Source organism: Xyrauchen texanus, chromosome 22 (assembly GCF_025860055.1).
Source record: "Xyrauchen texanus isolate HMW12.3.18 chromosome 22, RBS_HiC_50CHRs, whole genome shotgun sequence".
NCBI lineage: Eukaryota > Metazoa > Chordata > Actinopteri > Cypriniformes > Catostomidae > Xyrauchen > Xyrauchen texanus.
In genome coordinates, this window is record NC_068297.1 from 41,401,159 (window position 1) to 41,418,350 (window position 17,192).

The 17,192-nt window shown below is 38.7% G+C and overlaps 1 protein-coding gene across 1 annotated transcript in view; it reads left to right on the plus strand.

The window, feature by feature from the left end:
- The window catches only part of LOC127662498 (transforming growth factor beta-3 proprotein-like), a 45,345-nt gene extending 31,623 nt beyond the window's left edge, over positions 1 to 13,722 (plus strand). Inside the window, exons 3-7 of the mRNA XM_052153697.1 lie at positions 2,221 to 2,350; positions 3,119 to 3,226; positions 5,418 to 5,589; positions 6,187 to 6,340; positions 12,537 to 13,722. Coding sequence (XP_052009657.1) covers positions 2,221 to 2,350; positions 3,119 to 3,226; positions 5,418 to 5,589; positions 6,187 to 6,340; positions 12,537 to 12,695 — 723 coding nt within the window. The 3' untranslated portion in view covers positions 12,696 to 13,722. The remainder of the gene's footprint in view (positions 1 to 2,220; positions 2,351 to 3,118; positions 3,227 to 5,417; positions 5,590 to 6,186; positions 6,341 to 12,536) is intronic.
- Positions 13,723 to 17,192: the final 3,470 nt, after the last annotated feature.

The window sequence follows — 17,192 nt, forward strand, 5'->3', positions numbered from 1 at the left end:
TATGTGTAGAGTATTCTTAACTCCATTTTTGAGTGTATATTCTATAAGTGTTGTATTTATGGTGGATTTTCGGTCCATTTCCTCATGAATCCCCTGTGAGGTGCTGAGAGACCTGAACGGGTTCCAGCATTTCCTGTAAATGAGACGTTTGTCTCTGGGTCTCGCATTCTGTCTCTCCTCCCCATCAGAATCAGGCCGCAGCACTGGCCCACAGCTGGTTACCCCACAGGGCCTATCGCAAGGGTTGGAGGGGTGCAGATCAAGCATTTCACCCCCACATGCTGGCCTGGAGAAGCTTACCATTGGCTGCTTGAGTGCTCTCAGTGGACTCTCGCCCACAGCTCCAATCTCACAGGAAGTTAGATTAGCTCCTCACAGAGCACAAGAAGCCACTTATCCAGTCTGCTTTTATGGGCTGAGTCACTTTGAGACCACTAAACAACAGCGTGTGGCAATTTTATCTAGCAGAATGAAGTGTTACACAGCGTGGTACAAAGTAAATGGCGTGGCAGCATTATTTGGGTTACTTTGAAGGCTCTTCAGTGGTTTTATTTTGAAATTACATTGAAGACTATGGCTGGGAATTGTTTGGAATTGAGCGATTCTGGTACCTTAAAGATTCCTTTAGTATTTTTAAGGGACATCCTAAAAGATCCCGACATGCTATCTCCTGCTCCCCCTCGTGGAAAGACCGCCTTACCCGACTTAAGATAGACCCCAGCTGCTTTAAGCCCTATGTGAGAGACATAGTGATAGAGAAGGCCGCGGCTGCTGGGCACCCCCCTCTGGGGTGCGGGAAACCTAAGGTTTGTATGCAAAAAAAAAAAGTTGGGGGTGTTGGGGAGGGCTACGTGCAGCCGGCACAGGCGCCTCTAGCACACAATAGCTTGCTGTACACCTGTTTCAACAGTCACGTAAAATGGTCAGTGCGTGGTGCTTTTTTATGGACCCCTTGTGTCACTTCATTCAACACAACGTCGAGTGAGTGACAGAAGGGGAACGTCATGGTTACTGTCATAACCTCCTTCACCGAGGGAAGAAAATCAGTGCAAAATCCTGACTGGCATTCGCTGCCCCGCTTCCCTTTATATCCGTCCGGGGCGGGTGCGAATTCTGTCTGCCAACTTGACATTGGCCTTTTCTCAGGTTCAGAGGTACGATTCGGCATCCAAGGAAGACCCCTTGTGTCACTTCATTCGCCATTCCCTCGGGGAACGGAGGTTACGAGAGTAACCATGACATTTTCAGACCTTGAATACTGCAACGAAAACAAGTTCATATTCATTTTTTAACAACACTATACTAATGTTTTAACTTAGGAAGAGTTCAGAAGTCAATATTTGACTTTCATGTGTCTTGGCATGCACTCTGCCAGTCTTTCACATTGCTGTTGGGTTACTTTATGCCACTCCTGCCGCAAACATTCAAGCAGCTCGGCTTTGTTTGAAGGAATGTTGTTTAGTAGATTGCATAGTTTTATACAAGGAATGACCTCCATGAATTTCAGCATCAATCGATTTCGCCACACAATGTCAAAAGCTGTTTTGAGATCGACAAACACTACTCCAGTTTTGGGTTGATGCTGAAAACCAGCTTCAGTGTATGGTAATTGCCGCTATGTGTTTTTGAAACCCTGCCTGGTTTAATGGTGTCACATAGTCAATGATGGTTTGGACACAATGGAGTATCATTCTCTCAAACAATTTATAAACTACACTGAGGAGAGTGATAGGTGGATAATATGCAGGATCACTACTGTCTTTACCAGGTTTCAAAATGGCAATGACTTTAGTGAGAACCTTGGGAGACTGGCCGAAGCCAGGATGGGGTTGAGAAAGGCCACCAACCATTCTTGGGTTTTTAAACCAAAGTTCTTTATAGACTCTGGGTTTATTCCATCAAAGCCAGTGGCTTTCCCCAAGCATGACACACTCTCTTGTGACACCTTTCGATCCGCCACACAAACATTTTGGTATAATGTAGACTGAACCACCAAAAGCATTTTCTTCTCACTCAGAGCTTTTTCAGTTACTCACATTCTTTTGCTACTTGGCATTTGAACTCTTTGGATCAAGGGGGCACTTTATTTCTCAGGGTGAATTTGTGCTGCTTGTAGGAATTCACTGTTTTGGCAACCAATAGAAAATGGGGAGTGTTGATTCTACACACTGGTCTTGTCACTTAAACAGACACTACATGTGTTTTGATTGTGGTTGGCAGATTCTTCGTCTTGACGAGCACATCGCCAAACAGCGCTACATCGGTGGCAAGAACATTCTGACTAAAGGCACTCTGGAGTGGGTTTCCTTTGACGTTACAGAGACCGTACGAGAGTGGCTCATGTACAGAGGTACGTTAATATTTACAGTATTACAAGGTGATATTCAATGAAAGGGATGGCTCACCCAATAAATCAAGCAGTCAGTCCCTAACATTATGCATAGAAACTCCTTGTCTCATATGGGGGTCTGGAATGACATGGGGTGAGTTTAATGAATTTTGGGGTGAAATACTGTATCTCTTTAAAAAAAAAAAATCACATTAGAGGTAAATCATGTGGCTCAAAAGGGCAGTGTTAAAATCGATAGTTTACCCTATTTACTCTTTTTAATGCAGACCAGTGCATATTATTCCAAAGAAAATAAGGCTTGTCTTAATAATCTTTCCAACCTGATGTTGTACCACAAAACACTGCAGATTAATTGAATTACTAAGAGATAAATTGGAGAGTTGTGTAGTTAAGAATTTGACAAATGTGACCCACCAACGATGAGTTGGCTCTTTTCTCTGAAAATCACGAGAATCTGAAAACCCATATTCAAAGGAAACATTCAGAAAGTAAAAGTAATTATCTTGTGAATAACATTGATCTAGATTCACTTGATAAAGAGCAAGCAAGTTTTATAAATGTTTATTCAGCAAGTAATGATTTAGTAATGCAAAATGTGAATTAAATGACCTACACCATTTAGTGATTATCTCACATGTAGTTCATTCAGGAGTGCTAATGCTGATCATAACGCTTGCATCCTATCAATCACAGTTAGAAAAATCGTATGAAGTTTCCACTTTGTTGAGAAATCTAATCTCAAGTTGTTGTGTTTTTCCAACTGCTCAGAGACGAATCTTGGTCTGGAGATCAGCGTTCACTGCCCGTGTCACACCTTTAACCCCAATGGTGACATCAGAGAGAACATCAACGAGGTGCTGGAGGTCAGATTCAAAGGTGAGCCAAGGAACACAGTTTTATTATTTTCAGATTCTTTTTCTAGAAATATATTGTATATATTAATATGATATATTGTATAATAGTGCCTATAACTTTACAGCCATATGCATTTCTTAAATTCTTAACGTGTTGATTTTGGTGCAGATAAGATATATGATCCTTTGTGCTTATGGCGTCCGAACGCTATTTGATCCTGGATTGTTCCAACTACACAAGCTTTGCTTCACTTCCATAAACTCTGTGTAATGCGTAATAACAACATTTTGACTATGGAGAGATGTCATGAATAAATAGACAATAAAGAAAATATTTGGTTTGACTATATTTTCCTAGAGATCACTGGTATTTAAAAGGCTTGTTGTCTGAATACTTGAAACAGTTCCTCATCTGTAGCTGTCATTTGCTTTAGGCTGCATATTCAATAAATATGTTTTCTACTTCATTCTATGAATGGAATCCACGTGAGATCAGTAAAAGAAGCTGTTATAACCAATCAATGATAATTGAAAGTAATATATATATATGCAGAAGATAATGTGCAATTTGTAATGTTTACCTACTGCATTCATGGCGTTAGTGCGAACACTTGCTTGCTAACCTTGGCAATAGTCTGCATCCGTTCCCCTATATTATGTATTTTATGACTGAATGTGTGAAAATAGACTATTAAAAGTTTTGTTCAAATTAGTTTCTTTGTATAAAGGAAGAAATTTGATACTACTGCAAAAGGGAAAAGAAGGGAATCATAATAGCCACGTTGAATTTCCAATAAAAATTACTTAAAAGTTGAGTTCCGAATAAACTAATAATAATTATTATTTTTGAGCCCCACACTGTTCAGCCCTCCAAAGCTCTCACAGGGGATGGCAAAGTCTTCAAAGGGAAAGTCTTCTTCTAAGTTTTGTGTTGCGTTCGACTTTTGGGTTAAATACCTGTCACACGGCACCAGTTTTTTGAAGCATGCGTATAACACTAAGGCTTATTGTGGACTGATTGACATGTATACATGATGGATGGAACCAATCTACAGATTGTAAATTCGATTTAGCAAAAACTGTCTGACTTTTAAGATTAAAATGGTATGCATTGTACATTTGAGAATGCACGCTGTTGAACAGTTGAGCAAAATATGCAAACAATGCACAGAGGGAGAAGTTCACGAAGAAGTAATTGTACCCGTTAAGTGTTTATTTGCGTGCACTGCCTACATTTTTTAGCTGCTGATTCCCTAAAGAAATTATTATATATCAGGTTACGGCACAAAACTTATATGCTGAATCACTGCAAAGATTTCTCTGGTTTCTTCAAAGCTCTTTTGATGCGGTACCTCATCTCTGCTCACTTTCATGAAATGCACGTTTGAAGTGTGATTGCATAAATGCCTCTTGAGTTCTTCCGCATCAGTGATGTGTCTCTACATGGAGATAATGCTTCTGTCCTGTAGTCAGTTCCTGGGAATAAAGTGCAGTATACTATGGAAACTCATTTAGTTCTGGGGGCCTCAGGGGTGTCTGGGGTTTTGGGAATGCGCTCGCAGGTATGCGCCGCTGCGGCAGGCACTCAGACTCTTGGCCTTCAATGAAAGAGGGGTGTCCATATCCATTGGCAACACATCTCCTGGGACCCAAGCTGCTTTTTCTATCACTCACAGATTGGATAAGCAAATGCTTGAGTGGACTATGAGCATGAGCTGATGGGACTGTATGTGAAGCTGTAGTCTGGGTCAAGACGCTAGTCTTCAGATAATATGTGTTATTACCGTCCTGGGGCATGATTAATTGTGTAATTTTTTTTTAATGCATAATATATATTTTTATTAATTGCAATTAATTAACTTGTTATATTGACATCCCTAAAATTGGTACATATTTTGAATTTGAAACTATCGGCTGATATCAATTTGGCTCCTAAATGTTTCTTTTTTTTAATTGAAACTTTCAATCAAGTTTTATTGATCTTCAACTTTTGCCAATCAGCATTTTCAGCAGTGGACTGGACAAATGTGAACTACTATGGCAAGAGCCCACTTACCTGCCTTGCAGCCAATCAGTTACTGGGATCTTCTTAATTAATATTCATGAGCCAGGCTGATATAGTTTCTATGTTTCAAATCCACCTGTAATTATCCTGCTCAAAACACCACGTTAGATGTTGTGCTGTTGTACTCACAGTTTTCTGTTGTTTTCAGGGATGGACGGCGAGTACGAGGATCTGTACCGTTTGGATTTGAGTCGCCTGAAGAAGCACAAGGAACAGCTGATGCCTCATTTGATCCTGATGATGTTGCCACCGCACCGCCTGGACGTACTGCCTACCTCCAGACGACGTAAACGGGCTCTGGACACCAACTACTGCTTCTCGTGAGCGCTCACTGTTTTCTTCAATATAAGATACAGAAAGTACACTATATGGCCAAAAGTATGCAGACATCCCGGAAAAATATATGAGGGCAAATCTCAATGTTACGACATAACATGGCATTTTATTAACTTGTCTGGTGGCCCTTGGGCCTTTTGTCTGTAGTTGACATTCCAGTCAGGAGTAGTGCTCAACATTTGTCTATAGACATTTTCCATGTAGGAATGAATCTTTTAATTGGCACCTGACAGCTTGAAGTGTTGTGGAAGGTTCTGCAACGCCTTGCAAGTTCAGATTTGTCCCAGAACTCAGATTCGAAATGCCATTCACTATGTAGTGCGCTGGCTTCATAGTGTGTGGCTCTCTGTCAGCACTCGACACCTGGGTCTGATCCAGGACGGGAAAAAGACACACCTTATAGTGGAATTTCTGGGACTCAAAAGACTGTCTGACATGTTTATAAGAGCATACAAATCCACAAGTTGGCCGTATAACTGGAGTGTATGGAAATCTCTTTAAATGAATGCAGAATCCGTGCCAAGAGTGGTACGATAAGAATAGAAAGGTGCAGAAACTCATGGCTTCTGTTTGTCTTTCAGAAACTACGAGGAGAACTGCTGTGTCCGGCCCCTGTACATTGATTTCCGGCAGGATTTGGGCTGGAGGTGGATCCACGAGCCAAAGGGGTATCATGCCAACTTCTGCTCGGGGCCGTGCCCGTACCTCCGCAGTGCCGACACCACACACAGCTCGGTCAGTGTCTCGTTCAGACTGTAAACTAGACATGAACAGAATAGAAAATAATTGACTCACCCATATGTCGTTCCAAACATGTGTACATTAAAAGAAGATATTTAGCAGAATGTTCACCCTACTTAGACGGTGGGCCGAGGAGAGATTTCGTGTTTTCAGATGATCTGTGGGGATGGATAACCCAGTTTTTTTATATATAACCACTACAATTCTCAACAAAGCAAATAAAAATTGTTGCCACTCACATACTTTGCACATTACTATAATATCGGTAACTTTCTCCAGGTTATTTTCCCGGCGATTTAGAGCAGGCGGCTATGTGTGGGGTCCGACATGCATGACGTATTTGTTGCCTTCATCCAATAGCGTGCGTGGGAAAGTGTCGGTGTTGGTGACGCGTTTGTCAACACACTGGTGCGCTGATGTGAAGTTGCTGTCTGTGCACATCTTTTCGAGAAGTGATTTTAGCCCAGGAAAGATTGAACTTGTTAACTCATTTTGCCCACTTATGCTACATATTCAGTTTGAAACAAAATGTGAATGTAGAGGTAACGTTATGCATTTTCACCGTTTTTATTTTATGTAACCATCTTTTGTCATACGATGTCCTGTCATTTCATTGTAATCTTTAATAAATATACCGTTCTGATTTCACACATTTGATCCATGGTATTGCTTAGAAACACAACATCATAAAAACCATAGACATCTACAGCAGGATACAACGTTAAAATAACCTAAATATAAAGTTATGAAACTTCACTTTGCCCTCAGCCAAAACGATTTGCCAAGGAACAAATTATAGTTTATTAAATTATTAATTATTAATGAGACCAAAGAACGCCCGTTAGATATACACAAGACGAATTATATCTCATGTTTAACCACTAGACATCAGAGCCAGCGGCAAACGTCAGAAGCACTAGCCGAGGTAAGGCTGTTCCAGGTGGGGTACATGAGCGCTGAGCACCTGGATCTCTCACTCCGAAAACGTCAGATCAAAATTTTAAATAGGCTCCATCTTTATGAATAAACCATAGATTTGAGCTTTAGACAACTACATTGTCGACTGAAAAACTATTAAAACTACATTTCATGACACAATAACAGTAGTATTTTGAAATTTCAAATTATTTACTAATTATATAATGGCCAAATACAACTAGAAACAAATGTTCAGTCTTGCTTGAGAAAGGTAATTCCTCGAGACCTGCTTTCAATTGTGTGGCGATTTGTACAGCCCCAAGCAGCACACGAAACACATTTTTCTCAATTAACGGTATGAAAGTTATGGGAAAGTTGCCCTCCGCAATGTGGCGGCACCTTTGACGTACGCTCCAGCGGGCAATTGGGCGTCTATGTATTTATTATGTCTATGATAAAAACGAGCCAGACAATACTCTTTTTCCCACACATTTTTACTGTGGAAGAAATGGCAAAAACATGAAGTGCTGCATGCATATATGTGAGGCAAATGGACCCACCATTCCCTTCACAGACATAAGTTGGGAGAAATTTATTAAATCGGTGTTTCTGTGGAAAGACCTTGAATGCAGAGAACGTCTTATAGCAGAAGAGGCAGTACAGGCATACAAGTTACAAAGCCAGGAACCTACAAACCAGTTAGTCAAACCAGCTAACACTGGCTACCACAGGGAGTGCTACAGCCATTTCACAAATATCACGAAGATAGAACGAGCACAAAGGAGAAGAGAGAAGGCAGTATTAGTTGAAGAAACTGCAAATGAAGGTTGGTATTATATTGTATAGATAGGTGGTGCAGTTTAAGACATTTGGTACAGTGTAGACAGTAGTATACATTTAAGAAAGTAGTATGTTTTACAGTAATATAAATTACATGAATGTGCATAATAGATCATAATAGAAATGGATATGCAGTATGAACAAACACATACAGTTATGTGCAGTGTAGTAGCAGTAACAGTATAATAGTATAAATAATATAGTTATATACAGTGTATTAACAGTAATATAATAAAAACATCCTGCAAAAATGTACCCTTCCAATTATGGCATTATTAACATCAACAAGGCCAGACACCTGAACACTGTGAAACTGGTTTATTAACCATGTTAAGGGAACAGGTGAAACCAATATATGGAGCATGAGTTTTCCCCTGCTGAAAGTTACAAACCATTTTTCTTTAATCAGTGATGTGGGGAAGGGTGCAGAACCTCAATCTATTGTTTTGCACTTTTTTTAGTGGTAGAGGCAGAGGATGGTGAGGCAACTCCAGTAAAAACACGGGCTCTGAGGTCTAATGCCCGTGATCTCTACACGTCCAAGCAGGCCCCACACCTGCTTCCAGTACAATGCATTATTTGCAAACATGAGAAGTACAAGGTTCAGACACACAGCAGGAAAAGAGTAAAAGAAAAACTAACACAGTGTGAAACACTCCATGCCGGGAAATTGCTTCTCGCCGCTGAAGGGAGAAGGGATGAGTCTCTCCTTCTCCATATCCAAGACAGGGACTTGGTGGCTAGTGAAGCACGGTATCACTTCACCTGCTATCGAGATTATACCTGGTACCTGACCACACAAAAAAATGAGAGAACAGAAACAAACAGATATTAAAATGGATACAAGCACTTCTGCAAAACAGTCATTGAGGAGAGGCTTTTAAAACACTGCGAAGTGCTTCGACTGTCAAAGCTGAATTTGCTATTCAAAAAAACTGTGGATGAAGCAGAGGGAGTGAACATTGCAGTTTATAAGGCACATTCACTTAAGGCAAGACTTCAAAAGTCTCATCCCTTCTTGAAATTCCTGAAGGCATCCACAACCTTATATCTTGTATATGTGGACAATCTGTCAGCTGACGAGATTGTGCATGAAGTTGCTGTCATTCATTTTAATTCCAAAATCTAAACCAAGCTAATCTCAAATATATATATATATATATCATTCGATCTCTTGCGATCGTATGCAGGAGATTAGCTTGGTTTAGATTTTGGAATTAAAATGAATATATAGGCCTATATATATATATGAGATTAGCTTGGTTTAGATTTTGGAATTAAAATGAAGGATGCATTAATCTAATAGTAATGTCGTAGTTTTGGTTCAGAGCTGTGACCTAACGTTAGACATGCTAGCTACTGCTAGTTAGCCAGCTGAAACTACCCTACTTAAAACGACACTAACGAGACGCTTACATATGTTTGAACAACACAGTGTACAAAACATTTTTTTTTATAGATATCATATTCTAATTAAATGAATACTTACAATCACAAAAACAATGTCCTTGGCGATAGTCACTGTGCTGCCGCCGCAGATGCTGCTCGTGTCTGACAGCTGAATCATCCGTGTGACAGCTGTTCTAAATAAGCTACATCTGATTGGTTAATAATAATCCTATGTCAGTATCTTGCCACGCTATTGGCTCGACTGATATAGTAGGCAACCGCGTTTGCCTGCATATTTACGGTCGTGCATTATGATTTCGGGGGAAAATGTGCAATAAATGGGAGTGGCAACACTTTTCATATCGTTGAGAATAAAACAACTGTCCCAACTTTACAAATTCAGGTTCTCCCTTCATGGGGATCATCCATTTCGAAAAGTAAAGCAGATACGGGCCCTCGGCCCACCGTCTAACTCTTTTTCAGACAATGAAAGCGAATGGGGACGGAAAGCAAAAGTCTTCCGAATTCGTACGATAGCTTTGTGTGATGAACACACCCAATTTCAAATCATTATTTATTAATAATCTCCGCTGCAGCTGTAAAATCTAATTTGCTTTTGCGTATGATAAAACAGGTCAAGACTAGACATGTGCCACTATAACATTTTCATATCATGTTAATTGCTGAAGCTTTTATTGTGGTAATGTAGCTTTCCTCATATTTTCTTTTTGGTGTTTTAATGTAAGGAATATTCCACATATGTGTTGCCACAAGGAGTTCTAGATAAACTTCTGATGATAAATAAGCTGTTAGAAGTTGTGTAACTCACAACAGATGCTTGCAATTTACAAAATATCTTACAATTTGACTTCTGTTATGTTATGATCTATTTTTTTGCCGTCCCTTATAAAGTTTTAAAGTCTGTTAACTTTATGAGGTTTGTCTCACAAATACATTAGCAAGGGTCCGTCTGTTCTTGCAGTTTGACTTGTGTTCTTTGTTTGGTTTAACATTGCCATTTATTTATGGCAGATGCTGTTTACACCCCAGTGCAAATAGTGTCAGATACTATTTGCACCCATATTTAAATAATAACATACAGTATGGGCATCAGAGCAGTGTGTTTATTGTGTTTATTTAGAGTCCCACAAAAACACTACATTAACTTCTACCCCTAAACATAACCCTAACCTTACCTTAGAAAAATAAGCTTGGTTTTACTACAGTAACCGTGGTTTCACAGGGGAATGAGTGCGATCGACAGACCCCGCCTCCAGATCAAATCCTTCTCTGCACTCCCCGACAATCACTGTGAAGAAATCAACATTTATACTCATTTTTATCTATTACTTTAAGTAGTATTAAAGTAAATATTAAGAGTGGAAACAGGAAATCGGATTGTGCGGCAGATGCTATTTACACCAAGGTGCAAATAGACAATTTGCTTATTATTTACTCGCCAAAGCAAATAATTATTCCCATTTGGTGTTTGTCAAGTGGTAATGTTGGTCCCTAATTATGAATCTTGACTTGTGTATGGAAGCTACATTGTGTTCAGAAAAATTTTAACAATTTTGCTAATAGGTAAATTTCACGATATTTGAAGTGTCCATGATCCCGTTATATACCGCATTACCAAATACCGGCACATGTCTAGTCATGCTACAACATGTTTGACAACCTAATCTTCACACACCAAGTTTGAATATGCAGAAAAGCAAATACATTGATACACTGATTTGAATGTCACTTTTGGAGATCAACAGCTACCGTCGCCATTCACTCTCATTAAATGGAAAAGGGCAGTTTGAACATTCTTTAAAATATCTCATTTTGTGTTATACAGAACAGAGAATGACAAAGATGTTTGCATGACACGAGGGTGAGGAAATGATGATGAATTTTCATTTCTGGGTGAACTATTCCTTCACTGAAAACCATTATTTGTTTACTTTACTCAATTGAGTAAAGTAAGTCAACAAATGAATTTCCAGAAATGGAAATTCATTAATCTCAATTAATTGAGTAAACACGTTCTCTCAGTTGAATTGAGTAATGGCGTTTCCAAAACCTGTGTAATAAACTTCACTCAACTTGGTGTTCATGTAGAATGAACGGACCTGTATTAGTTAAGATAGATGCATGTAGACATAAAGGAATATTCCGGGTTCAACACAAGCTCAATCGACAGCATTTGTGTCATAATGTTGATTTTTGGAGGTTTAAAGGCAGAAATGTGAAGATTATAATTTTATATAAGCATATTACATTAATTATGTTAAAACTTGTCTGTTATTCGAGCTGTAAAGTTGTTTAAAATTTTATTTTTAGTTATTTTAGTGTTTGTTGACATTACATCGTCATGGTAACAAAGTTGTAAAATTGTCTATATCTTCACACAGATGTGGTTATTAAGTGATTTAATGACAGTAAAATCATGTTAACACACATATTGTTTATACTTCTGAAACAGTGAGTATTTTAATGTTTACAGATTAAACCCCATTGACTTGCATTGGAAGTGTCTCACTGGAACACACATTTGTGCTTTTTTAAAGAAAAGGAGGGACGAGTCTAAATACATTTTTGTGGTAAACAACATTATGACACAAATGCTGTAGATTTAAGATTAATTTGTATTAAACCCGGAACATTCCTTTAAATCAGATTTGCTATTGTATTGTTGTTGTTTCAACTAATTGTAATTGAAGGGACTCAAATTTAGATCATACAATAACACAGCTCAAATAAAGAAGACACTGGGCACTATTCTGAGAGAAATGCAGCACTATGCAATAATATGCAATAATATTCAAAAATATGCATGACAATGAAGCTTTGGTATTTTTGTGCAAGCGTATGCCAAATCTAGCGCAAGTGAGTTTGGCAAAATTGCTTGTGCAACGTGCAAATGGGTGGAGTCAAGTGCAGTTTAATTCTGAGGATAAAAACAACTTTATTTAATCTCATTACAAGTAGTAAGTAGTAATTTATTGTGGATTACTCTTGATGAACTTCTTCCTCGTCTGCTCTCTGTCTGCAGCTGCTGAGTCTGTACAACACGCTGAACCCCGAGGCGTCGGCTTCCCCCTGCTGCGTCCCTCAAGACCTGGAGCCGCTCACCATCCTCTACTATGTGGGCCGAACACCGAAAGTGGAGCAGCTCTCCAACATGATCGTTAAATCCTGCAAGTGCAGCTGAGGGGTCTCGAGACCCCGACAAGGGTTCAGACTCTTGAGGGTAAAAACTGAAGGGCGCAGGGCAGAACTGGACTCTTCAAGAATACCTCCGTACATCCTTCTCACCTACATCCGAACCCCGGAGCGCCAGGCATCTGCGAGCATGACCGTGTCCTAGTCCTGTTCCAGATGACTGCGCTGCCAAATGTCTACCTAGGACTTCCAGTCTGACGTTTGAAGTGACTTTTCCATGTTGTTTTTAATGTGTCATTTTCTTTGGCATTTTCATGTGCCTCGAGGCAAACCTCTGAAACGGCAGTGCAAATCTTCGCAACACCTACAAAAGCGGCTTTATCGAGGACATCAGCATCTGTGCTCGGAGGAGACACTGCCTACGCCTGCTGGATCAACAGACTAAATGAGAGATAATCGACATGTTTTTGTATAAAGATATTTTGACGTAAATTTGTGCACAACATTCTCACCTTTTCGCACTAAACGACACTGTTTGTCGGTGATACAGATAACGTTACACAAACATGCTGGAAAAACAATGTGTTTTGGTTGTTTACCTCTGTTACACGGCAGATGTTTTAGGGATTTTTAGCTGGGATTTCAGTTCAAAACCTTTAGATCACAAACTGCTAAATGTTTTTACTGCTATTACTCCTGAAAACACCTTTTTTTTGTATTATTAAACATAGTCCTGAACAAAACAAGCTGTCAAAGACGTTTTATGTTTGATGATGTAACATCTCATATGGGAGACATTATGTGCAGTCTCATCAAAAACATGATGAAAAAAGTGGTGACTGCAGAACAGTAGCACATGCAGGACTTCCTTTCACATTCTTGAAACAAAAAGTGACATTTGAACTCTTATGGTGTTTTTTATTGTTGTCTGAAGTAAAAATACAATTAATCCAGCACTGTGAGAAAAGTAGCTGGATCACAAACACAGATTTCTTCAATAAACTTGAAATTCTTTACTTATACAATTGAAGGCTAAATGCACGTTAGCATAAAAGTTAGCAAGACAAAATATTCTTAATCTACTTTAAACCTCAAACCATGTCCATTGCTCATACAGTATTTGGTCATTGTATCAGTGAGTAAATACAGGAAGAAATAAATTAATTCAAAAACAAAACAAATACTGTACAAACTACAACTAAAATAATATCCTGAGAACATAATCAGTGGCGGTTCTAGCATGTATGGCACCCTGGGCATACACCAAAGCCCCCCAAACAACAATTGTTCATGGGGAGGGGTGCTGCCCAGGTCACCCATGCCTAAATCTGCCACTGAATATAATAGCACAAAATTGTCAAGTCAACTTTTTTTGCTTACAATGGCATTCTTTAAGAAACGTGAGCACAAATGACCATTAAGCAAGTTAAATTGTGACTCAGAATGGCACAACAATTGTTTACAGTATGCTCTTGTTTCATAAACGACATCTATTTATATTTTTAGCCAAGTGTTGTTACTAAAAGTTAACTAAAGCATTACTAAAACCTAAGTGTAATAAAAGGTTCATAATCAAACTTAAAACACAATGAGCAAGTGTGTTGATTTAAGTAATAGTTCACCCAAAAATGAAAATTCTTTCATCATTTATTCACCCTCATGTCATCCCAGATGTGTATTACTTTCTTTCTTCTGCTGAATATTTCAGCTCTGTAGGCCCATATAATACAAGTGAATGGTGACCTTACCTTATCTGACTATTATTGGCATTAATCTCCCTTGAGAGGGTTGATTGTGTCTTGGACATAGGGCAAATAGATTCCATGTCTCCAAACCACCGATTAAAACACATTCAACTGAAGAAAGTCAAAGCTGCTCAAGTGGTTGCAAACCTGAATGAGGCACTTTAACACAAACTGTACCAACGTGTATCATAATGTGAGACATTTCAGACTATTACAGGAATAATTCATAAAAAAAATTGAATTCTCCCTTAATTCACACACACATACTTGTTCCAAACCTGCTAAACCTTTTCTTCTGCGATACACAAAAATGAGATGTTCGACAGCTCTTTTCTGTACAACACAAGTCTATGGTGATTTATATGCTCAAGCTCCAACAATAATCGTAATAATTGTTAAAAAATACACAATTCAATTTGATGTTTTTTTTGCTATTATTATTATTAATAATACATTTTAATTTGTAATGCAACTTTATTTTTATTTTATTTTTATTTTTTTTGGAGAGAGCATGCTATCAGTCCAACTTGCTATCAGTCACGTGACCAGCCTGATCTGCGGCAATACAATTTTTGTAAATATGCCATTATATAATTGAAAACAAGTGCACATGAGATTTGAGAATTTCAGTGAATAACAACTTAACTTATGTGGGTCTGTTCCTCACACCAAGCTATCAGATGACTTCAGAAGACTTCGAATTTAGTGCATGAGTCATATGGACAATTTCCTTAAACCTGTATGGTGATTATTGTCCTTTTTTGGAGCTTTACAGTACTGTATAAATGAACATCCACTTGTATGGAAAAGAGCAGCTTGGACATTCTGGGTAACATCTCCTTTTTGTGTTTTATAGAAAAAAGAAACTCATATGATTTTTGAACAACATGAGGTGGCGTAAATGATGACAGACTGTTCATTTTTAGGTGAAATATCCCTTTAAAAAATAAAAACACTGTTTAGTTATCAGTTTATGTCTCATAGATGGCAATGTAAACTCATATAAATATGATGGACACATTCATGAGCTCTGGGTCAGTTGTTGTTTTTGTACAGTCTGTGTTTGATATAAGGTGGATGTAGCAGCTGTTGTCAGTTGTCAGTCCAAGTGGTCGTCACATGGCATCAGTTGCAGGGTGAGAATGTAGCCGAGACAACTGCAGAGGAGGGCCGGAGAGACGCCGAACAGTTTAGAAAAAGATCCAATCAAAACACTACAGTCTTGTGTGTAATCACATACACTGAAATATTATACGAAAGGCCGATTAGGACACATTTGAAGGGAAATGATCAGAATCTACTGTCCAGTGTGTCTGCTGATCTCCTATTCATCAAGTCAAAGTTTGATGTGCATGTTTCGAGTAGTTCAGTATGTATTCTTATGCTTGACCTTTGGACACATTCATCTGTTCTTGGAGCCCTGAGTGTGGAAAAGTTTACGGTACATCGACAGACCTATGAAAGGAGAACAATACAATAATACGCATTTTTACATTCATGCAATTTATCCAAAGCGACTTGCAGTGTATTCAAGCCATTTTGTAAATGACCCCATTTACATGCGCTTAACAAAACCTTTTTCTAGGGATTTTTGCAGAAAGCAGTTTTCTGAAACGCCATGGAACGTTGTTTTCCTTGCAACACTTCAGGGATAAAGAGGAAGCGGTTTAACATGCCTCTGTTTCTGCTGGAGAACATGGCTTCTGTGGACATATAAACACATAAAAGGCGTTCATATATGTCATTTAAAGGGACAGTTCACCCAAAAATGTAAATTCTCTCATCATTTACTCACCCTGATGCCATCCCAGATGTGCATGACTTTCCCTCTTCTGCTGAACACAAACAAATATTTTAGAAGAATATTTCATCACTGTAGGTCCATACAATGCAAGTGAATGGTGATCAGAACTTTGCAGCTCCAGAAAGCACATAAATGCAGCATAAAAGTAATCCATATGACTCCAGTGGTTTAATCCATGTCTTCAGAAGTGATGTTACAAATGTGGGTGAGAAACAGATCAATATTTAAGTCCTTTTTGCTATAAATCTCCACTTTAACTTTTAGATGTGAAAGTGAAACTAAACAGGCACTACATGTGACTTTCAGATATAATAGTGGAGATTTAGAGTTAAAAAATGATTGAAATATTGTTCTGTGCCTCACCCACACCTATTATATTGGTTGGATTTAACCACTGGAGTCATGGATTGCTTTATGCTGCTTTATGTGATTTTTGGAGCTTCAAAGATCTGATCACCATTCATTTGTATTGTATGGATCTACAGAGCTGAAATATTCTTCTAAAAATGTTAATTTGTGTTCAGCAGAAGAAAGAAAGTCACACACATCTGGGATGGTATGAGGGTGAGTAAATGATGAGAGTATTTTTGGGTGAACTGTCCCTTTAAGGGTGTGTATGAGGAGCACAATGTTGCATCAGGAAAGTTAAGGAAACTAACAAGGCAACTGTGGGAAATCTGGAAATAAAGCAAAGCAATAGAGAGCAAAAAATGGCAAAATGGCAAAGACTTCCTCAGTCGCCATGTTCGTTTTTTACATCAGTGTCACTGAGAAATTACTTTAGGTCCTTCAGCAGCTGTATTGTGTTAGACGTCTTTTTGGTGTCCATTTAAATGAGCTTAATTACGTGCATTCATGGGAATCTACCACATGACAGTGCCATTGCTAGTACCATGCCTTACAGTTCAGCTACAGGAATATGTTTATTTGCTGTAACTTATAAAGCTCCAATTATGTTTTTCACAACTGTGAACTGAACACTAATTATTATAGTAAA